General features: G+C 33.1%; 2 protein-coding genes across 2 annotated transcripts in view; both read right to left on the bottom strand.

Moving 5' to 3' along the window:
- The window catches only part of rdo (leucine-rich repeat domain-containing protein reduced ocelli), a 354,658-nt gene that overhangs the window by 190,567 nt on the left and 138,804 nt on the right, over positions 1-25,287 (bottom strand). The window lies entirely within an intron of this gene.
- On the bottom strand, positions 3,419-4,213 carry LOC140437083 (uncharacterized). Its single transcript, XM_072526392.1, has one exon. It carries the CDS (start codon positions 4,211-4,213, stop codon positions 3,419-3,421), a length of 795 nt encoding a protein of 264 aa, XP_072382493.1.

Below are 25,287 nucleotides of genomic sequence, written 5' to 3'. Positions count from 1 at the left end.
CATAAATGTTATAGATGAGATAGTGAAAGAATGTAAGAAAACATTCAAGAAATACTGCATCGGTTGGAACAGAATGCAAATGATAAATGCTGAGATGTGTATATTTGCAGACGACATAGTATTAATTGCGGAAACTGCAGAAAAACTGAAATACAACTTAGAGAAATGGAACCTAGAAGCAAGCAAATACAACCTAAACGTAAACAAAGAGAAGACTCAAATAATGAAAATATCAAGGAAACAAGGGACGGAAGATCAAATAGAAGTAATGATAGACCAACAAAAAATAATACAGACAAATTCATACAAATACTTAGGAACAGTAATCAACAACAAAGGAGACATCGAGGATGACCTTAACAACAGAATGGAAAACACAGGAAAACTATTCCAAGCACTAAATAGAGGATTCCTTAATAACAAAGAAATATCAACAAAGACCAAGATGACAATATACAAAACAATATATAGACCTATAGTGACATATGGAGCAGAAAATTGGATATTAAACAAAAGACATCAGAGCAGAATTCAGGCAGCAGAGATGAAATACCTCAGAAGAACGATAGAAGTAAAAAGAACTGATAGAATCAGAAATGAAGAAATAAGAGAAAGACTCAAAATCAAACCGATACTCGAGACAATCAAAGAGAAAAAATTGACATGGTTCGGACATCTAATCCGGATGGACAATAATAGACAAGTTAAAAGAGTGTGGGACGCCAAACCAATAGGGAAGAACAGAAGAGGAAGACCCATTAAAGAATGGAACAGTGACATCTCGCAGATACTACAGAGTAAGGGTAAGACTTGGCAGGAAGCAGCACAGATGGCATCCAATAGGAAGGAATGGAGAAAGTTCGTTAAGAGCTAGGACACCTCGGAAGACCGTCAAATAGTGTAATGTAATGAATTGTATTTTAAACGGCCCAATACCGAAAGGTACAAATGGGTCTACTGATTAAGTAAAGTAAGTAAAGTAATATTATAAAATTGAAACGGCACTTACGGTGTGTTAATTCACACGCGGCAAAGGTAGAAATGGACCGGTCGGTGGAATAGAGAGGAGAAAGACCGATCAACACTAGGTCGGGCGAAAAGCGGAAAGTGACTAATCAATACTTAGCTACGGGAAAGAACAGATCTGTTTCAGATGAATACTCCAGTCAATACCCAGAGGCCCAATGGAGTTCTCACTAGATCAGCACGCTAGCGGAACTCTGTTTTCTAGTGGCGTACGCTGTTTTATATCGTCGTAGGCCATACGTCTCCTCTAGCGTGCATCCATGGAAGAGAAACTTTCAGTGATAGTGCGTGTGTATGAAGCATCACTCTTAGAATTGTCAACTATAACTATAGCTATATAGTAACATGGTAATAGGTCTCAAAGATCAAGCCCAAGTAGTTGTTTTGGAAAACAATAATCACCAAAGTACTTGGATATAAAGACATCACCGTATTTTAAAATGATCTTTTCTTAAAAACTGTTTTTAGAATAAAAATCCAAACGTCAAATAACAATTATAAAATGTAATTTTCATTACAATCCATTTGTACCCTGTTGAACTATAATTTGTTTACGAGTATATTTGTATGTATTGTTTTGTTAACACAAAAATGTCGTCCTATTTAAAGTCCTACTTCAATAAATTAAAGACTTATAAAATAAAGTTCTTCCTGGATATATCCCTATACAATTTCAATATTTAATTTCTATTAAATACATATTAATAGATGAACCATTTCCTCAATTCGAGATTGCAGATTTCTTTTTTTTTTGTTTAATAAAAGAAAATATGTAATTACACCTTTTGATTTCTCTATTCCAAGTTCTTTTAAAAATATGACGACAGATAACAAAAATAAAAAAAAATACCAGCAAGAAAATAAAAGTTTTAATAATGAAAGGAAGGGAACTCTACAATGAAACTTATAAGGCTAGCAATTCACGTCGACATTATAAAATCAATCATCCTCAGTTTTCTTACCAGTATCCGATAAATTTCAAATTAAGATCAAATGAATTTGCTCTTTAAAATCAAATATAAATAATGTGGCTGAAGCCAGTCTTCCTATTGCCTAGAATAGCCTAGAATTGCCTAGAAAAACTTAAAATATCTACTTAAAGTTTTAGATAATATTAATGCGGTACAGCACATACGGTACAGTATTAAGTTGTTAAGCAAATCCCCATCTCGAGACACACAACCAAACGTTGCATAACTGTAAACTAACATATACCTCTCTAGGATATTAAAAAAATGATTTGAATAACTGTATTGTATTAAGCTTAACCCTTGACGAATAGACAGATGTCACAAATTAGATCAATTGGCCGTTTTTATACATTCTGTTTAAATGAAATTATGTGACGTCGTTCGTAAAAAATAATTAATCCGCAATATAGGTATTAAAAATAGATTGGATTCGACAATAAAAACTTTTAAAGTGCCTCTTTATAAACTTATAAACATTGCAACTGATGAAACTGCAGCAACATTTAAGATATGATTCTCAAATTCCACAATTTATACCGATTCACTGCATAATTTACCAAAACAGTCTCGGTTTAACATATTTAAAATATCCTGATATAAAAACAGCTCTACACATTGTTAATTACATTTACACCAATGGAAAAAATCATTAATTCAAAATTTCCTTGAATAATTTAAGGACGAAGAACTTTCAAATGACATTAATTCCGTTTGCGTTGTTAAATGGATATCTAGCTACAACATATTTGATTTACGTATGTACTGTAATGAGTGTGGGGAATTAACAAACAAATGTACTATTACGAATTAATAGTAAAAAAACTTTTACTCATAGGTGCAAATTATTATTAAAATTTAAATGGTTGTAATAAACAATCAAAAAACAATTTAAAGGTTGAAGTAAAACTAGGTGAAGAACATATCGCTAATTACCATGATTCGCACTTATACTTTACGAAACAACGAACAAAACGAATTCAATATGAATGCATCGATGCACTAGCGGGTGCGTCTGTTCTTTTCAACGACTTACGGTCTTGTGTTAACGGGACGCATTCCACGAGCCCGATGGCGGTACTTATAGGGATCGTAGGAATACAGGGAGGACAAATGTTTTGATTAGTTCACACAACCATATTTGAATTTAAACATTCTCCCCCCTCTAAGGGCCGTAAGGTCTTTAAAAACAAAACGAGTTCTAAATACTATCATTACTTAAACAACAAGAAATAATAATTAATATAAACAATTCCTATATAAATGTAAAAAAAATATTCAAAACTAAAACTAAAATAAAAAAATTAAAATTAAAATGGTGGTTTCGTCGCGGTTATATTGATAAAAGCCGAACAAAATGTTGAAAAAATGTTGACTATCTAATCTTCATCTATCGGCAAGGTACAGATTCGGACAAGAGGCCGTTATAAGGTTCCGGTGATCGTACACACGGTAGCCACTCGAGCTACATCGTCTTTCCCCTTATGCAATTCAACAAGACGCGCGAGAGGCCATTGACACGGAGCCAAATTATCCTCCTTTAAAACAACTAAGGCACCGATTTTAGGTACAAAGCCAGAATCTAACCATTTGGACTTTTGTTGCAAGTTGTGCAGATATTCCTTTCGCCATCGAGTCCAAAAATCTCTATGGATGCATTGTAACAACTGCCATGTGGACAAACGATTGAAGGATACCTCCGAAAAATTAGGCACAGACAAAGAGATCAAGGGTTCAAGAGTTAGGAAATGTCCTGGGGTCAAAGCATTGAGATCTTCAACATCATTAGTTAATGGGGTGAGAGGGCGTGAGTTTAAGACGGCTTCAATTAAAGTCAAAACGGTATAAAATTCTTCGTAGGTCAAAATTTGAGCCCCGACTATACGAACAATATGTTCCTTTACAGAACGAATTCCGCGTTTATAAATACCACCAAAATGTGAAGCAGCAGGAGGAGCAAATGAAAACTTAATATTTTCTTTATTGAGAGCGTTCTCCATGAAGCTACTAAGCTGTCGATAAGCACTATGAAAATTAGTTCCATAATCACAAAATATTTGCGATACTCGACCTCTCCGAGCCACAAAACGTTGTAAAGCGGCCAAAAAGGCTTTTGCGGTCAAATCACTAGCTAACTCAAGATGTAAAGCCTTTGTAGCGCAACATACAAATAGACACAAATAGGCCTTTTGAGTTCTAACTCCTCTGTAACGAGACATGGTTATCGAAAGCGGTCCACCATAATATAACCCACAAATCGAAAAGGGTTTAATGGCACCGTGACGAAATTTAGGCAAATTAACCATAGGGGGTTGTAAGTTTTTAGGAGATTGTTTCCAACATCTAATACATTTAAACAATACTGAATTAACGGCTTGTTTAAAAGACATTATCGAAAACCTTTGACTAACCAAAAACTGAGTACTCTTAAATCCAGCATGTAAATACTACCCATGATAATGACGAACTAGAATGATTAAAATATTTAATGATTCTTTTCAGGTTTTGCCATAACACTAAAATATCATATATAATAATTATATTATATATAACTTCAAAAAGTTCAGAAATGTCTTCATTAGGCAATTCACCGTCAAAATTGTCTTAATTTTGATCTCTCGCTAGGTGATACTCGTAGAATGTTGCTCTAGATTAGAACGGTTAAATCTTTTAAACCTTACAGCCACCTGCACTGAATGCAATAGTACCTAAACCTTCTTTTCCATTTTTGTTTTTTTTTTTCTTTACTTATTTTTTCTTTTTATCTATGATTGGAGCAAAAATGTTCACATACTGGTGTTATTGCACCTACTATTTCTTGGTTTTGTTTATCTATTCCCCTTCTTTAGCAAAGTTCTTTTAATATATTTTTTTAATTTGTTTGCTGGCTGTGTTCTGGATTTAAATTTTGTTGTCCATATCATCTTGCGTTACTCATGGGAAATTAAATAGGCCTGAAGAATATTAATTACTTGGTAATAAAGTAATCCATATTATGCAACAGTTAAAGTGTCAATGTGATGGATAAAGCTGCATACGAAAATATGCACGTAAAAGATGTTCTATGTAATATAATAATATTCGAAAAAGTTACTGTAGTCGAACAATTAGACGTTATGGACAAAAATTTAACTGCGTAAGTTAATATTGTAAATATTCTATCAATGATTTGAGAACAATAATTTTCTAGTCAAAAGAATAAAACACCACCGAGTTGCCACAAATAAATAGCTTTCGAACAAAGAAAGTTTTTTTATAAATTTGCTGTAAGCATCATAACGAACTAAAATTCTGCGAAGGAAGGAATCTTACCAATTAATCACTGTCATTGCCAATAAAAATTGTTATTTGAACGTTTTAGCGTTTCTGTTCTCCACTTCCGATGATATTGACTGAAATTTGATTCTGATGGAACTTTCGTTAGAGCTTTTGAGATAAATAAGCTGCTGATACCAAATAGAGTGGCAAATGAAGAAAAAAATGAGGTATAGCAATAAAATGGTTATAATCGATAGTCTAATTATTAAAAAAACGAATAAAATAAATTATAATGTTTAACTCGAGACAGTGTTCGTTTGATTTTCGTCAAGTAAACATCATGCTGACAGAGGATAAATAAAGTGACTAACATACGACAGTATCGAAAAAATCGCAGAGACGAGATTTTGCCTTCAAATTAAATTAATTTGTTAAATAGTATGAGGACGCTCGTATGAAAACCAGTGCCATAGGAGAACAGGAACGCAAAAAGAGGTAAAAGCAAATTAATCAGTTAGAATGGATAATTAGTTCTATTTTTTTAACCTTCCTTTCCACGGGCGACTTTTGTGCAACACGAATGCACGGGTGGGCTGTACTAGGACCAAACTTTAAAATTGTATTTTTTTATTAAAAAAACAGTTTTCAAATATTTTTAAGGAAACTTACTGATTTATCTTTGTACTACCTAAATTTACTCATAATATATGTATAAATATGAATTTATATAAAAAAGAGAGTTAAGATTTAAAATCACGTATAGTGCTTTAGTAATTCGCTTATACGTACAGCAACTCAGTAAAAAGACCTAAATGTAAAATTCTATCTATTCTGTCAAAGTAAGCCATAATTAAAACTTCCCAAAGACGCACACGGCGACACCTAATATTAAAGTAAAAAGTAAAAATCCGAAAATTTCTACTTGTTCGAAACCAAGATTAAAATTCCTACTTAAACCTGTGCCTTCTACGATTTACAAAGCCAGCAGACGATGAATGGACCGACATGGGGGATCTAAAATTGCATTCCACATCATATTGATTCATCTAAGTAAGCACTAGTACTTAAAATACGAGTAAATAAAGATATAGAAAAGACAGTTAAGATTTGATTTTTTTTGTATCTGTATTTAATTGTATTTTAAGTATTAGAAGCCAGTTTTTGAAAGGGTTTTTTCTTAAATTTTTCTTATGTAACACCTGTATGGTATTTGTATCCTGCTATTTGGTCACAAATGACCAATTATCAGTTATTTTCTGACCTAACTTAATAAACAGCAAATACTTAAATCTAAGGGCTTACCTCATGGCTTACTCTTATTTTATGGATCAACTAATGCACTATAACTAACATGCAATAACATTACAGCACTATACTCTTTTTACACTAAACTGTTACACATTTACACTAACTCAAATGGTTTTGTCCTTATTAGTCTTCTCTTTAGTTCAGTTTTGTCAAGAAGCTGGATTGCCTCGACATTCACATGACTATGCAGCCTCTGTTCATGACTTGCTGCTGTTCTTTTAATTACTTCGGTCACAGTTTCCATACGGAGGTCCTGGTGAAGGTTGTTGTTACGAATATACCAAGGAGCACCAGCAATGTTCCTGAGGACTGTTTTAAAATCTTTGGATAATATGTAGATTACTAGCGTTGGTACATCTCCAGAGTTGGTACCCACATACCCATATTGGTTTTAGTACTTGCTTGTAAATAGATAATTTGTTATAAATGAAAAATGTGGAATTTTTTCCAATCGGCCAATACAATTTTTTATATTTATTATCAAGCTCCCCACTTTTCGTTTTGACATGGACTTTTCAGCGCAGCCTCGCATCTAGGGTGGTGCCCAATTATTTTGCTGATGTTGCATTAAGAACTTGGGTACTATTTATTCTAACTGGGAAATTTTCTATTTTCTAATTTGTAAAGTTAATGTGTGTAGATTTAGTCTCATTTAATTTTATTTGCCATTTTTCGGTTCAGGTATATATTATATTTACTGATAGTTGCAACTAGTTGCCCGCACAACACGCAAGCTAGAAGAAATGTATACCACCTTGTCACACGCCTCAAAAAATATGGGCCTGCAAGTAAATGAAAATAAAACTAAGATAATGGCATCAACACCCAACAATAGAGCCAGAAACATCGGCCACCAACTCACGGTTGATAATTCTACCTTTGAAGTGGTGGACAAATTCACATACTTGGGCTCCCTGATCACCAAGGAGAACGTCATGACTGAAGAAATCAAGCGAAGAATAATCCTAGCAAACAAATGCTATTTTGGACTGAGTAGACATATGAGAAGCAGAAACTTAAGCCAAAAAACAAAAATAACCATATACAAAACCCTTATACAGCCAGTGTTGACATATGGGTCTGAGGCATGGACCATTTCCAAGGCAGATGAAAATCTCCTGCTTATATTTGAACGAAGGATCCTGAGAAGAATATTTGGTGGCATCTGTGAAAATGGTGTTTGGAGAAGGAGGTACAACTACGAGATATATCACAGATATAAACATATATTTGGTGGTAAAGACGTAGTATCCTTTATAAAAATAGGAAGACTAAGATGGGCAGGACATCTGGCAAGATCACAGCAGAACAACCCTCCTAGAAGAATCCTTATGTCACAACCTGTGGGAAGTAGAAAAAGGGGTAGACCAAAACTCAGATGGAGGGATGGTGTAGATGAGGATGGTAGACAAATAGGCGCAGCAAACTGGCAACAGTTGGCAATGGATAGAACTGACTGGCGTAATAGACTTGGGAAGGTCGAGGCTCTTTTATAGGGCTGTAGCACCAATGATGATGATGATGATAGTTGCAACTTATCAGTCGCTTCTTTACTAGTGCCTCCTATTGCTAGTATGGCTCTATTATCCGCAAAGGTAGCAATAGTGTTTTGTTCTAGCTCTAGAATGTCACATGTATATAATAGGTACAGGACCGTACCTAATATATTCCCTTGTGGCACACAAGCTTTGATCTCCCTTAAATCGGTGTACACTTCTTCTTGTTTTACTCTGAAATATCTATTCGCAATGCATTATTTTATTTCTAAATACTGTTTAGGCATGAACGTTTTTAGTTTATAGTTTAAACCCTCATGCCAGACCTCATCAAACGACTGTGCTACGTCCATATATTTGTTATTCTGTGAACTTGATGGTGAAATGTTTATTTCTGAAACCAAATTGATGATTTGGTACAAGATGTTCTCTCTCTATTATTGGTTTTATTCTTTTCAACAGAAGTTTTTCAAATAGTTTTGACATCACCGGAAGGAGTGATATTGGTCGATAGGATGTTACTTTATTAGAAAGTTTACCAGGTTTGGCGATCATAATGATTTCGGCTAGTTTCCAGAGTCTGGAAACATATCTCAATCTAAAAGCAGCATTTATTAGGTGTGTCAGCTTAACTACGGCTTTTCTTGGTAGATTTTTCAAAAGTTTCCCTGTTATGAGATCATATTTTGGAGCTTTCTATGGATTCATATTTTCTTTTATCTATGTTACTTACTCTACTTACTTTCTTAATACTTCTACTACTACTTACTACAAACTTCTCTAAATAATCTCAACGTCATTCTTTTTTCGGTTCGAATCATACATAACCAGTTTTTGTCTAATTGGCAAATTGGCAAAAATACCTATTTTTTTGCGTATTTTCCAATACTTACAGCACCCCAGTTTTCGTAGGTCTGGATCATTTCTCCTCGATTGCTTAATTCCAGAAAATGTTGTAGCAAGTAACCGCGATATTCTTTGTATATGCATATTTATCGCTCTGATTTTCATATTTTTCTGGATCAACGCAATATCTTAAGACTCAGAAACAAACAAAGGGAAGACCAAAATTTTGCGTTTGCATTATTTGATCTGTATACGAGGTCTGGCTAATAAATAACGAGACTGCTTATGAAAAAGAGTTTTATTTTAAAAATCATTCTACAATCGAATGCTCTTTTTAAATATATTCCCCTTCCCTCGCCACACACCGTTCCAATTGTTTTTTCCATTGATGAAAGCAATGCTGGAAGTCTTCTTTTGTGGAAAAACAAGCCGTTTTTCGTTTCACCTCTTCCATCGACTCGAACCGGATTCCTTTTAAGGCATACTTGATCTTTGGAAACAGGAAAAGTCACAGGCAAGTACGGCAGGTGTTCGAGCACTGGAATGCCTCTAGCGGCTAAATACCGTTTCACAGACAGCGCATTATGGGCAGATCCGTTGTCCTGGTGCAAGATCCAAGGCTTGTTTTTCTACAACTTCGGCCGTTTCTTACGAACTCGCACTCGCAGCGTTGCCAAAACTTTCAAATAAGTTTGGTTTACAGTTTGACCCTCTGAAACCCATTCAGTTATCACGATGCCATTAACGCCGAAAAAAACGATTAGCATTGTTTTATATTTTGATTTCGACATCCTTGCTTTTTTCATTCTTGGCGATGCAGGAGTTTTCCAGTGCATAGATTGTCGCTTAGTTTCAACATCGTATTTGAATATCCCGATTTCATCGCAAGTGATAATGTTTTGCAATAAATCGGGCTCTTCATGTAACCTCTCAAAAAAATCTGAGCAGATCTGTTGACGGACGAGCTTTTGGTCAGGGGTCAAATTTTTTGGGACCAACTTCGCACAAACTTTCTTCATGTTCAATTCGTCATGTAAAATTTTTCTGATAGTATCTTTATCGGCGTTGGCAGTCTTAGCAATCATCCGAATGCTCATAGGATGATCTCCGCGCACAATTTCATTTATTTTGGTCACTGTTTGCGGAGTTGAAACAGAGACAGGTCGACCTGGACGTTGGACTCTCTCCTTCAGAAAACCGTTTATGCCATACGAAAACAAGCGCACGAGATAAAGAATTCTCACCATAGGCCTCTTTTAACAAATTGTAGCACTGTAGTCGGAGTTTCTTTTAGTTTAACTAGAAATTTCACATTAATCCGTTGCTCATGTTTTTCGTCACACATTATTATCGGCACGAGAAAAAAACACGTTATTTTCTAACCTCTACAGAAAAAAATACTACTATAGCGACAAAAACGTGTTTTCGTACTGAAAGAGTAGACACTTCCAGCTATCCAATGCTGCATTCGTTTACCCCCTTCCCCTCTAGGATGCCCTCTGCGCGCGGAGTCTCGTTATTTAATAGCCAGACCTCGTATAATAAATACATTTAGGGCTGCAATATTAGCTAAGCCTTAAAAAATCACTATTGGCCACCTTCTTGTCCCTCTGGCTATTATAATATTATAAAATATAATTATACGATCTACTATATCTAGTCTACTTTTAGTAGAATTGTAGAATGTAATCATATCTGGCTGACAGAGATCACCAGTGCTTTAATAAATTTTGTCATTCCCGTGCATACTAAAAAAAACCATAATATTTTTATTCTTTTCTTGGGACCTAAAAAACAAGCGTCATTTTTTATTATATGCCAACTTTGAAGAATTTAGAATTTAGAGAGGATAGTAAAAGAAGAAAAAGGTCGCTAACACTTACGAAGACATAACATTTATTGTTTATACTTTATTCTCATCTATATTGGGAAAGTATTTTATACCCAAATAAGTTTTAATCCTTAGCAAATGAATCCTTGTTAAACCCTTTTTCTCAAACAATTCTTATGAAGAATCGTTTTGATCCTGAATTAAATTTTTCACGTCTACGTCGCTGTATCAAAGCAGTAATCTTATTGGTCGTTAAGCTTAGAATGGGTCCAACAAAAAAGGTAGGATTGGTCGCCGAAAAGGATGTATTGAGAGATTCTGTACATCATGTTACAACTTTTTTCTGATTTCCTAACGGGAAACAGTTAATCCCGGGATCATTTTGTCCACATTTTTTAAGCGGTTACTTATAGAATGATCATCAATATCAAACCGTTTGGGATTTGTTCGGATGAAAGATAAATACGAAGGCAATTTCAGATTTTTTAATAACGTTTCATAAGCCCACGAATAATATTGTAATACGTTGAATAAATATAAAAACATTCAAAGGAGAGAAACTTCTCGTTTCATTAATTTATATCCAATAAACATCTGAAACGAAAGTGTCATTGAAAGGAGAATATACAAATACATATACCCCATATGTGCTTTTTTTCAGATAAAACTATGCACCTTAAATAACTTTTTAACTTCAAATTTTTTGGAAAAACGCAAAAACACGTCAATTAATATTTGAAGGGGGAGACGAGCAGATACACTTTCGTCCGGAAAATCGTAATGAGTTCAGTTTTACCTTAAATTTTTACCTGAAGAAATAACACTTTCGTCCAAGTTAAATATTTTTGCATATACACTTTCGTCCAGGGGTCGAGCTCCGCGGGGATCAATCAATCAAAAAAAGTTGTCTTACTGCGTTATAAAATTTATTATCTTAGATTAGTGAATTTCTTTTACAACTTACAATATAAATAGCAAATAATAATAAACTTACTTAAAAACTAAAATAACGGGATGTATATTTAACATATTCCAGAATAGTAATAGTTTTTTCATTAAAATTTTCTATTTTACTTTTCAAAAATCTCTCACGAGCTACAGTTTTGTTATTAGGTCTGTTACATCTATGAATGCTTTGAATTCTAATATAGATCTCATTTTGATATTGATTGATAGCCTCTAAAAATACGAATATATTCGGATGGTATGTATTAAAGGATTTATGTGAATGTAAATGGAAAGAATCACATGCATTGGTTGTTCTCGTAGTTTCTGAAGAGTTTGCAGTCCAGGGTATCGGTGGAAATGGAGTTTTCATCAACATATGTCTTAACTAAATAATCAACAAAAGCATTAAGTTCGACACTCTCGGGCATCATTTCAATCAGATCAAAAACTAAACAATCACCGTCTTCTTGATGAACTAGAAAAAGAAGACTTCTTTTTCTGTTTTTGTAATCATTTGTTAATCCAAGTTCTTGAATTTTATGCCACCAAGCCTGCGAAAGATAGAATCTACATTCGATTATTTTAGATTGATCCCAAACTGATTTAACAGCCTTATGAATTGATTTTTCAAAATCAATGACAATATCTTTTGGAAGAAAATTTTAAAGTTAACTCTGAACATTTGGTCCTTATTAAATTGAAACATTTCATATGTAGATGATAATTTATCTGGCAATAAACAAAATACTAGTGGAATGCAGTGGCCATTGTAGTATCCATGAATTGTAAACATTTAATAATAGAATTTTGGGCAATAGTTAAATGTACCATTTATATGTATTCTAGAACACTTACATAAATGTCTCAGATTTGTCTCACAAGATATAATAGTCAATTTTGCACTCTTATCATTTACCAATAAAAAGTTCTCATTTCTAAACGCGAAGATAGGGTTCTCTAATTTTTCCAATGATTTTAGTACTTCTTCTAACGTTTTTGGTAAAACTGGGAGTAATTTTCTTCTTACATTATCAATACTTCGTTTCGCTGATTTCAAATTCATAATAGTTAAATTGGTATTTTCTTCTTCACTTAAAACGCGATGTAAAATTTTCCTGGGATGAGTACTTATATCTTCTGCGGTTTTACGCTTAGCTGCTACTCTCAAAAACTGTTGTTGAATGCAGTTGGCCTCCAGACTTTCATGAGAATGATTTATGTTTTGTCTACAAATTACTACAGCATCCCCAATTGTGTAGACGGCAGCGTTACAACCTTTGGTACGACATCTTCAGCGTGATTCCCCACTTTTTAACTTTTCGGCAAAATTGTATTTATAGCTATTCACGAATAAAAAAGAACTTTTCGTTGCACTTTTTTTCACCACCATATGTTTGTCGAAATTCTCCATAACGTTTCAAAAATAAATGATTTTCATAACACAATTCAAGACTATAACAATATAAACACTTTGATAATATTTTCACAAATGAATAAACTCGAAGATTCGTACATATCTTTTTCCAGACTTTCATGAGAGTTGTTTATGGTTTGTCTACAAATTACTACAGCATCCCCAATTGTGTAGACGGCAGCGTTACAACCTTTGGTACGACATCTTCAGCGTGATTCCCCACTTTTTAACTTTTCGGCAAAATTGTATTTATAGCTATTCACGAATAAAAAAGAACTTTTCGTTGCACTTTTTTTCACCACCATATGTTTGTCGAAATTCTCCATAACGTTTCAAGAATAAATGATTTTCATAACACAATTCAAGACTATAGCAATATAAACACTTTGATAATATATTCACAAATGAATAAACTCGAAGATTCGTACATATCTTTTTTCAGACTTTCATGAGAGTTGTTTATGGTTTGTCTACAAATTACTACAGCATCCCCAATTGTGTAGACGGCAGCGTTACAACCTTTGGTACGACATCTTCAGCGTGATTCCCCACTTTTTAACTTTTCGGCAAAATTGTATTTATAGCTATTCACGAATAAAAAAGAACTTTTCGTTGCACTTTTTTTCACCACCATATGTTTGTCGAAATTCTCCATAACGTTTTAAGAATAAATGATTTTCATAACACAATTCAAGACTATAGCAATATAAACACTTTGATAATATATTCACAAATGAATAAACTCGAAGATTCGTACATATTTATATATTTAAATTAATTGCTTTTTCGAAAAGCATTATAAAAATTAACATGACCCTTTGGACGAACTTGTATACCTCAACCTTTTTTTAACCAGCATGGGCTATGTAACAAAATAGGTTGTAGCATAATTTAAACTTTTTAAATATTTAACAGTACTATTTGTAGTACCTTCAAAAACCAAGAAACAAAAAAATTTACTTTTTATTAAAGTTTTATCAAAGGTTTTCGATATTATTTGGACATTTAGTTTAATCGGTTAACAGCCAACGACAATTTGTTATAACTTGTAACAGCCTCTTTTGATACGTGTTCAATTTGATCGCTGAAATGGTTTACACTTTGCAAGAAAGAATCGAAATTGTAGGTTTATACTACAAAAGTAATAATTGTGCAAGAGCTACTGCTAGAATTTTGAATGAAAAACACCACAATAAACATGCAACTCATAAGTATGTGATTAAACTGATGCAAAAATTTAGAGCAACAGGGTCAATAAAAAACATAACTAACAGGGACTTGTAAATAACGAAGCAATCCAAGTAGCTGTTTAAAGGCAAGTTAACTTAGAGGCTTAGCAATCACAGACACTGTCAACAATAAGTAGAGCAATCGATGTTACATCTTCTACAGCCTTCCGAGTCCTACATAAATTTAAGTTTCATCCATATAAAATTAAATTAGTACAAGAGTTAAATGAAGAAGATTTTGATCGTCGTCTCGAATTTTGCGAATTAATGACACAATGCATCATTAACAATCCACAATTGTTAAACAATATTTGCTTCTGGGATGAATGCTCATTCTCATTAGACGGTTTTGTTAACAGACATAATTGCCCATACTGGGCTGAGAGTGATCCACATATTGTACGCGAATTTCACACACAGCATCCTCAAAGGTTAAACGTATGGTGTGGTATCCTAGGTGATCACATTATCGGACCCTTCTTTATTACTGGAAACTTAAATAGTGCATCGTATCTTGAATTGTTTAGGCAATTGGTTGATCGCATTAGAACAATAGTAGAAAATGATGATAACTTTTCCGAAGATTTAGTTGTATTTCAACATGATGGAGCTTCTCCACACTTTGCTTTACCTGTGCGACAATTTTTAAACGAAATGTTTTCCGGTACTTGGATAGGTAGAAGACGACGGATCATGGATTGGCCACCTAGGTCACCGGATTGAACACCTCTAGACTTATTCTTATGGGAGTATTTAAAAACAAAAATTATTGCTACTCAATCAGAATCTCTAGATGATTTACGACAAAGAATAGAGGATGAATGTCGACAATTAAATGCAGACATGTAAAGCAATGTCAGAGAAGAATTTTAAAATAGATTGTACTATCGTATAGAAGTGAATGGCAGTCATTTTGAACAATTATTGTAAACATTTTTGGTAGTGAAATGTTCATTCTAAATGTGTGTAATAAAATTATTAAAAAATATTTTTTTTACAATCCAGTTTTCTTGCTTTTGTATTTATTTTTCTCATAAACTAATTCCTTCAAGCATCATGTGTTTTTGAAATCAGTACAAAAAGAAGAATCCAAATATCAAATAAACAAGGGGGAAGTAATTTAAAAAAATACAGGGATGATACGGGAGTGAAAGGATACATTTCCCAGCAACCTTAAATATGATATAATGTCTCCCCCTTAAGAGAAAAAAAATGATGACCACACAGTTAATAAAATTGATTAAAAAAAGAGCATCAATAGGCATAATAATCACATGTTAACAATATCTGTTACTGTGTAATATTTGTGTAATAATTTTATATTTCAGTATAGTCTCCATAAACATCAATACAGTTATTACAACAAGATTCCAATGTACAAATTCTATCCCTGAAGTGATAATCTGGAAGGGCAGCAAACTATGCTTCCATAGGTGTTATGACCTCATAATTTAACAAAAAAACGCTTTCCAGGTATGTTTTATTAGGTATTGAAATAGAGGGAAGTCGCTAAAGGCTAACTCTGGTAAATACGGTAGCTTCTTCAATAATTCTAACCTTACTTCATTGATTTTAGCAAGTGCCATAATGCTTATATAATACGGTACATTGTGGCCAAGACCACAATAATATTGTAGCAAACAAACGTTGGATAGTTTGAGGCACACAACATAAACGTTGCTTAGAATCAAAAGAGATTTGGGCGTGGTTGTTTGGAAATTTCCTTTGATACACAAACTAAAGTAGAATTGGGGAGAAAGAAAATAAAACAAGATAACCGCTTTTAGATCTAAACTAAAAATATTAAATGAACAGAACAAAAAAAAAACAAATTTTTATTGTCGAAAGAAAGCCACCGATTTTTTTGTAGCATTTAAAAAATTGAAAATAGAAGACATAACAGAAAATAAAATTTTAAACAAATGATTTGCGCGGTTAGTACAATGAAACGTAGAGCTAAGATTAATACCATTACCAGAATTAACACTAAACTCAACAGTCTTTTGGATTTAACTGCGTCAATTATCATTGACCGAGTTTCGACATCTTCCTTGGTTCGTTTATACCATTATATTTTATACCGTTTTATGGTTTGGATAAAAATTTATGTGGGGCTTAGCACAGGGATTGTCGCGGAGATTGGCGCGGGGGTTAACGCGAACATTTCTGACAGTAGGATTTTAATTGGCAGGTGGAGCGGAGTGGATATTTTCTTTATGATAGGTCTCCATGTCGAAGGTAACCCTATGCCGCCATCTCTTTTATTGAGACAATTTGGTCTTCTCAGATAATTTTTGGTTTATAGAAGCGGATGGTGGATATGGTTCTGGAGTTTTTAAAATCAATTTTGTGACCTGTATAAAAATGGTGTTGCCCTAGAACTGAAATTGAATCGGAATTGCGAATAGAAAATGGTATGTTTATAAATCCTATTTTGGATTATACGATTTGTTTGACCTATATAGAATCGGGGGCATTCTGCACAAGGAATTTAATAAACTACGTGTTGTTAATTTGGAATATTGTCTCTGATAGATCAGACAAGAGATGAAAGTTTTTGTTAGGAAGTAAATATTGTCTTCATTTCTCTTGATTTAAGAATTTTGTCGATTTTGTCAGTGACACCTTTGGTGTAATGAAGAAAAGCTTTCGTATAATGGGGGTCTGAGCCTTTGGTTTGAGATTGAGTGGGAGATTGATGTCTGTGGATGCTCCTAATGATATGATTTTCGCTTTAACCATTTTGGATGAGGTCTTGTTTTAAACTAGAAGATTCAGCTGGTCTATTTGCATCATGGCAAAGAGGTATTGATCTGGAAGCAAAAGTTTTAATGACTGAATAAAAGGACATTTCACATAAATTATTATTAATATTATATATTAATAAATTATTATTTTTGCAAAAAAATAAAATTAAACAAAAATTAATGAAAGGAGAGAAATGCCACTACGGCCCCTGCATCCAAAATTCTAACAATTCTGACGTGACGTATGGAATAAATACATATATTCATCATTCTATGTCCTGATTATTGCATTTGTTAAACCATAAATCATAAATCCAAAATCCCACCAGAAGGAATATTAGCGAAAACAGACAAAGATGCTCTATATGTAAACACTTATACCATTTTTTTTTCTGTAATTAAACAGAAATAAAGGGACGTTATTGTATTTTTACGCTAACAATTGGTACCGAAAAAAAGAAAACCTTATGAAAAATAAAAAAACAAATCTGGTGGATTGAGATAAACACACACCATACCGCTTTAAACAACTTCTATACTATTTTCTCATTTAATATACTTAGCATCTTTAAAACTATTATGTGTATTTTTGCATTATTCTTTGCTGCTTTTTTGTATATCGAGTTTATCCATCCTACTTTTCAAGTTTGTAGTACTGGTTCTTCGTGCAGGTATCTATTGAATATTGCTCTTAGGATCGAAGCTAACTTTTAGTTATAAAAATATACGGAGCAGAAACCTTTACTTTTAGAAAAAATTACCCCCAATGGGACCGACGACCTAAAAAGAATTGCGACTACTTGGAGCAGAGGCAGAGAGCAGAAATGTACGAAAATATCTGGAGAAGGCCTATGTTCAACAATAAATAAGTCGGGGTTAGTTGTTGATAATGAAGGATAGCAGAATAATAAAACAACTATTTAGCAGAAATCTGCATTAACAGAGATCTTAACGGACACAGTATATTATTTTGTCTATTTGTTTAATTTATTTTTAACAAGTCCAATTTTTCACAAATTTATTTATTTACATTTCAGCCATCTGTTTTTAATTTCCGAAAGAATTTGCATTTTATAATAAGTAAAACTAGCAGTTGTGAATATATTTTACAGTGTAAGCATTAACATTGACCTAAAAGAATCTAAAGATCAGTGTTTACTACAAAAACTTTAAGGGTTTTCCGCAACGCTGTCGATAAAATGACGTTGATTGTGTAAGAAATCCATGATTAACCTTACTGCTTTCGCAGAGCCCCTAAGGAAAAAAGTCTTATTGTTAGCGAAATTCGTCCTTTCCAAGTCAATTGTTTTTTATTTAATGATGAAGCTTAAAGGAAAATGATTTATTATCTTCAAACAAGAGCAAATTTTCTTTTTTGTGTATTAAGTACCAGGGGGAGTTCAGTATTTTTATATCAGAAAGTAGATACAAACTAATATATATTTCTGTTTCATTGATGTTTACTGAACTTAAAGTTTTACATATACATACTATGTCTCAGGAAATATCCGTAAGCGCAATCAGCTAAAAAGCGAGTTTAATATAATTTGGAGAGCGGAGTTTTTGAGAAATTGCTTTGAGTCATATTGAAAAATATTAGTTTGACTACAAAATAATTAGATTAAGAAAAAAGAATAATGAAAACAACACACTACCCATGTATTAAATTCAAAAAAGTAAAAAAATTAAACTATCAATAACTGTATTACAATTTTTGATATATTACGAGATTTTAACAATATTTATTATTTTTAATGAAAATTAAACACAATATCAGTTGAAAATACTTTGAAGTTTAACTTTCCACTCCGGAAATTGGTATCAAAATTTAAATTTAACAAAGTGTACTGTTTTGGGAGTTGGTAATATAAAAAAAATTTTAAGTGTTTAAGATAGGTTAAGTTTTAAGTTATGTTTTTAAAAAAACTTGCTGAAGAAAAGAAAGAGGTGAAGAAAAATTGTAGTCAAAAAAAGGTAGAAATCATAAACAGTTTATTTCAAATTCATAAACATTTTAAGATAGAGATAAGTCACACTACTTGTGGAATAGACAAATTAGAAGAACAACAGAACGTTATAAAACCAGTCCTGCAGAAAATAAACGATCTTATCTACCGCATTCAATTTTCGGCTAGAAGTAAACGCAAGGTAGTTTATATCGGAAGATCAGATCAGATGGAACAATGAAAAAATATAAAGCTGTAGATTGCTTAATGTAAAGCTCAAAATTAGATGATGCATGAAATACGTTGAGGAATTTAAGACAAAATACCCATGAAATGGTAAAGATAAAAACAATATGTAACGATAAGACTACCAAAGGGAATTAAAGCACTATTAGAAAAATATTACCTCAATCAACCATGGGAGCTTATCGTCTATGCCTTGCTTAGCTCATTATCTCAAGTGTGAGTTCGTCCTCTCTTAAACTACGGATTGAACCTGAACTCTTAGCTGATAGCAAATAAGACAAATTTTAACTAAACATATTTATTAAAAAGAATAAAAAACAAACAATAATTGAGCCTGCCAAAGCTTAACAATTAAAAAGTGATACTTATTGCTTCAATAAGCTGTTTGTGTGTTGTAGATGTTAGGTCCTACAATTAAATGTTGTGTCTTCTGTTGTGTCAATAAACTAAAATACCCGAAACAGCTTGCATTAGAGACACATCAAAAAGGTTTAACTTTCTTGCCATTTTACAAAATTACAATTAAACAAATAGCGTATGGCAAGGATAAAATGAAATATAATTGTTACTACTTAGTTAAATTCTGTTAAAATTCCTAATGCATATAATCGAAAAAATGTGCTTTCGAAAGAAGTAAAGTTACAAATATCGAAAATGCTGTCAGAATTATAGAATAAAGATTACGATGAAAGTACTCACCCCAAGAGAATTTGTAGACTATAAAATGAATCTTATAATAATGTTTTTCTTATAAATTTTAAAAAGAGGCAAAAAATAATCATACCAATAAATGTGATTGACAGAAAATAGAAAGGGACTGACTGAATGAAGTTAGCACAGATATCATAGGATGTTGCTATAGATATCATGAAACTAGCTTGTCTGTTAACACAGAATATTTAGTCTAACGGACAGAAAGAGAGAGGGCGAATATTTATTGTACGGGACAGGAAGAGAGAATAAAGAAAGACAGAAAGAAAAACTACTTTTTAAATAAAAAATAGTAAAAAGGGAAATGAAGTTAAAGTAATTGATAAATTAATAAAGAAATTAAAATGAAATAATTATTTAAATATAAATTAATAGAGATGTAACGTTTATAATGTTACAAATACAAATGGAATAATGGATAAGATATTACTAACAGCTATTACAAGCAAAAATCACACCTGTCTATACACCTACCCAACATACAAAATAAGAGATAAATCAATACGGTTAAGTATAGATATATTTAAAAACAAAAAAGAAACGCACCAAAAAAGAATGAAAAATAACAGAGAAACTGACCCTAGAGTAGAGACACACCTGTAGAACTGGTAAAACACTCCCATTCGGTAGTGATAGAAGAATTAAAACAAATATTAAACGCATACTTATTTAATAAAAAAATATCTTTTTCTCTTCAATTTCCATCTTTTATCGAAGGTTGGAAATCATCATGGCTATGCGAACCCTGTGACTGCCGCTCTAAATTCTGCACTACTGAATTCAAACCATTCTCTCAAATTTTTAAGCCACAATATTCTTCGTCTGCTCACATTTCATAAGCTGCAATAATGAGTATCTTTGCCCTCTCCTAACATGGCTTCTAACAAGTACTTAAGTTTTTTTCTTTTGAAAGTCACTATTATTCTAGCTTCATTTCCTCTTCCTCGAGTAATTTCTGCTTTTGACACTCTTTGAGTCTATGATATTCGTAGGATTTTTCTGTAACACCAAAATATAAACACGGCCAACTTATTCAGATGCACGGGTTTTAATGTCCATGCTTCCAAGCTATAAAGAAAAGCAGTGAATACGTAACACCGAAACATTCTTGGGCGTAGTCCTAATAATATATCCCGACAACAAACAAACTTAACAAAGTTTAACGAATGATGCACGTGCTATTTCAATACGTGTCTTAATTTTTTTGGTTTGGTCTACATTTAATGTTATTTATGTTCCTAAGTGATACATTTAGAAGTACTTTTCTTGGTGGGGATTTGATTGGGAACCGTGCATAAATACAACCAAACTGACATTTTGCTTTTGTTCAGTATTGTTTGACATTTCATGATGGAGAGACTTAGCTCGGCACGGCGTCTAGAAATTATTAAGTTGTATTTTGAAAATGGGAGTTCTGTGAGGAATGGGTTTCGGGCGCTCAGAGCAATTTATGGTCCACATAATCGGCCTATAGAACGTACGATTCGCTTTACGATTAGTAAGGTTGAAACTTAGGTTTCATTATTGGATAACACGCGACCAAATAGACCACATTCAGCACGTACTAAAGTAAATATAGCGGCGGTAACGGTTAATGTATTCGAAAATAATGAAGAATCGTTTCGTCGCCGTTCTCAACAGCTTGGCTTGTCATATGCAACAACTTGGCGTATTTTACGTAAAGATCTTGGTTTAAAAGCATACAAAATTCAATAAGTGCAAGAGCTGAAGCCGACCGACCTTCCGAGTCGTCACCGTTTCAGTCGATGGGCTCTTGATAAGCTTTCAGAAGATCCGCTGTTTTCGAGAAAAATTTTGTTTTCAGATGAGGCCCATTTTTGGCTTAATAAGTACGTTAATAAACAATTTTGGATTAAACAGTATTTGGCGTGTAAACAGTATTTGGGGTGATGAACAAACCAAAGCGGTTCAAGAGTTGTCATTACACCCTGAAAAAACATCTGTTTGGTGTGGTTTATGGGCTGGTGGAATCGTTGGTCCATATTTCTTTAAAACAGAGGCGTGGCCTCAATGTGGCCGGCCACAATGTTCCTGTGAATGAAGACCGTTAACGTGTCACGACAACAGACTATTTGGTACCTGAAATTGAAGCTCGTGGTCTCGGCGACATTTGGTTTCAACGCATTTCACGCTTTGGACCAGTGAACTGGCAGCCCAGATCCTGTGACATCTCACCTCTAGACTCTTTTTTTGGGGCTATCTAAAGTCCAAAGTCTACATGAATAAACCAAATACGATTGAGGCATTGGAGGCCGATATTACTCGAGTCATTGGTAAAATACCAATCGAAATGCTGGAATGAGTCATCGAGAATTGGAACTTCAGAATTAACCAACTTAATCGTAGTCATGGCCAAAATTTAAAAGAAATTATCTTTAAGAAGTTATTGTAGAGAATGGGTTTTTTTGTATGATAATGAAGATTTTCAAATAAATTTTTTTTATTGTTTTTGTATTTTTATTTTGTCTTGTTGAAAAAAGTAATTCTAAATAATTCACCCTTTATTTGTAAGTATCCACACCCTCAATTACAGTATTATTAAAAATTAATTGGATGTTTTCATCTGCTATTGTAGTCATGATCATGGATTTAGTTTTTTTTAATTCATCCTTAACCCGTATTCATGACAGCATTCATTAAGTCGTTGCATTACGTTCTGTAAATCATTGTTGTTATCCGTCAATATTACTGTATCGTCTGAAAAACGCAAGTTATTTAAAACTTCTCCATTGATAGATATACCTTCTATTTAATCTAAGAGTGCTTCTTTAAATACAGCTTTACTGTATACATTGAAGACTAGTGGTGACAGAAAGCAACCTTGGCGGACTCCTCTATGTATTTTGGTATCTCGGGTGTTCTGGTTGTCAACTCTTACCTTGGCAGTTTGATTCCAATATAGATTAGATATATTTTTCATATCACGGCTGTCAATATTTTTGCTTTTTACTATATACAACCTTTTTATATATACAAGTACATGTCCTGATTCATAACCATGCATCTCTGGGCCAGCACATTCAAACCGAACAAAGTATCTGTTGTTCCCATACCATTTTTAAAGCCAAATATAATATCTAAAAAAATAGGTCAGTAATGGAAAATAAGGTATAATTAAAGGTTAAATTTTTGTATTTTCGTCTTGTTTTATATCAGTGGATAAAATATGACTTTTTTAACAATATAAAAAAAGTAAAATATGAATGAAAAAAACGTTGAGAAATGAATTGTCGTTGAGTCGCTTCTGAACATAATTTCTTAATTATAAGCACGGTCCACACAAATGAGATTGTTAATTTAGACACAGTCTTGGTGACTACTGATTTAAAAGAAAAATATACATAATATCGAAGTTCTTTCGGATTTCGAATAAGAAGAAACTTTTCAGTGTAGACCAGAAGAAATAATGCACACACACGGCGAATCAAGTAGCCCAAAATTGATCGCCGGGTAAAAATTTTATCATAAAGAAAACAACATTTTTATGGAATAGCATTGCAAGAAACAGGTTAACAGTTTTACAGAAAGAGTATTAAAGAAAAAGGTTTTTAAATCTTCGAATAATAATTTATCATTATATTCTAGAGCCTCTTTTAACAAAGAAATTATGTTAACCCTTGAGTAATCAGTTACATGCAAATTACATGAATAGTCAGGTGGAGTCTGTGATGCCCAGTTTTTATTTTACACAATACACATAAACATAATTTTTAATACACCTTAAACATTTTAAAACCAATGATAAAATAAACAACATCTCTTAGAAAATGCTAAAAAAAGTTAAAAAAAATGTACTTTTCTTATATTTAATAAAAAAATTCTAATCCTAATTTCAATTTCCAGTATTCGCAAATCGTTTCAACATGCTCTAAGCATAGCCATTTTTGGTATTTGACACAGAAATATCGTGTTTTACGATTTGGACAATAGGCGCAACGACCTCGTGTATTTGGACACGGAGGAGCTGGATCTGCATATACTACGCCTAATTTTTGGACGATATTATTTTTGATATCCTCTTCTAAATGAGGGTCTCTTGTTCTGGTTAGCATGTTCTCTCTTATCAAGGCTAACCCAATTGATTTCAGAAACAATCTTTGTTCCGAAATTAGGTCGTTTTTATTTGCATTACATTTGTGTATGACGTGAGAGTTTATGCCTGCAATGTTGAGTAAATTATAAAAAATGACCATTGGCCATCTTCTATGTATTGTATTTCTGCCTACGTTATAAGCCGCATATTTCTGATCGACCGAGTCAACGCCAAATTTTGTAATGTTATAATAAGTAATAATATTGGGCTTTTAGGTATCTTCAGAATCTTCATCAATCGAGTCATCATGGTAAAAAGATGATAACAGCGTTCCTTTTTTTTTTCTATGGGATATACGACACCAAAGTAATGGATTTGGAAAATGCAAACATAGACGAGGGCTTTGATCTGCTGGGATCAAGTAGTTTCTTTGAAATCTCCCTTTTATTTTTTCGAATTGTTCCAACAATTGCAATTTTGTGCTGCTCCAGCATGCGTTTTATAATTTCGTAATTTGTAAACCAATTATCCATGGTTGTATTTCTAGACATTTTAAACACAAGCTTATATATTCTTTCCACTAAATCGGTTGTTTTAGTACTAACTTGATAAGCTGAGTTCCAACGTATACTTCCATATTTACCGTGTTAAAATATTTGGCGTCCACTAACGAAAATACTTTTACGTCATATTTGGCTGGCTTATTCGGGATGTACATGCAGCATCCGCAACGTTCACGGAGTACAAAAAGCATCTCATCTAATATTAAGTAAGATCCAGGTCAATCCAAATTGGTCAAAAACGTTTCTTATTGATGCAAGTTTGTCTATGGTTCTTCTTTCTTCTCTAGTATTTACGTCATCAAAACGTACGCAACATAGCAAAAATACAAATCGCCTATGAGCCATAGTAGCTAGAAACACCCCTTTGCCTGTTCCATGAGTAGCCCAAAATTCTTTGCAATTGCGGCGGCTTGCTTTGAAAACCTTAGCTAGGGATAATAAACCAATTAAAGCCTTTATTTCCATAGTATTTATAGGTCTTTATTATGGATTTATTTGGATCTGCATAATTCTTTCTTAGTTTAGAAATAAATATGTTTGTGTTCTGTACAATGGTTTCGAGAATATTATCATCAATAAATAAAACATTTCCAACACTCTAAAGGATCAACTGCTTGATAAACATTTCCTTTAGAACCTGGTAAGTGCGAAATTAAATTAGAACTTTTTGTCCGAACATTTTTTGCAGGCGCAAGT

This window comes from Diabrotica undecimpunctata, chromosome 1 (genome assembly GCF_040954645.1).
Source record: "Diabrotica undecimpunctata isolate CICGRU chromosome 1, icDiaUnde3, whole genome shotgun sequence".
Taxonomy (NCBI): domain Eukaryota; kingdom Metazoa; phylum Arthropoda; class Insecta; order Coleoptera; family Chrysomelidae; genus Diabrotica; species Diabrotica undecimpunctata.
The sequence above is the reverse complement of the archived record's forward strand: the minus strand, read 5'-3'. Positions and strand labels throughout refer to the sequence as shown.

Coding starts and splice junctions, on each gene's coding strand:
- LOC140437083 (XM_072526392.1), bottom strand. CDS start 4,213: ATGTCTCGTTACAGAGGAGTTAGAACTCAAAAGGCCTATTTGTGTCTA.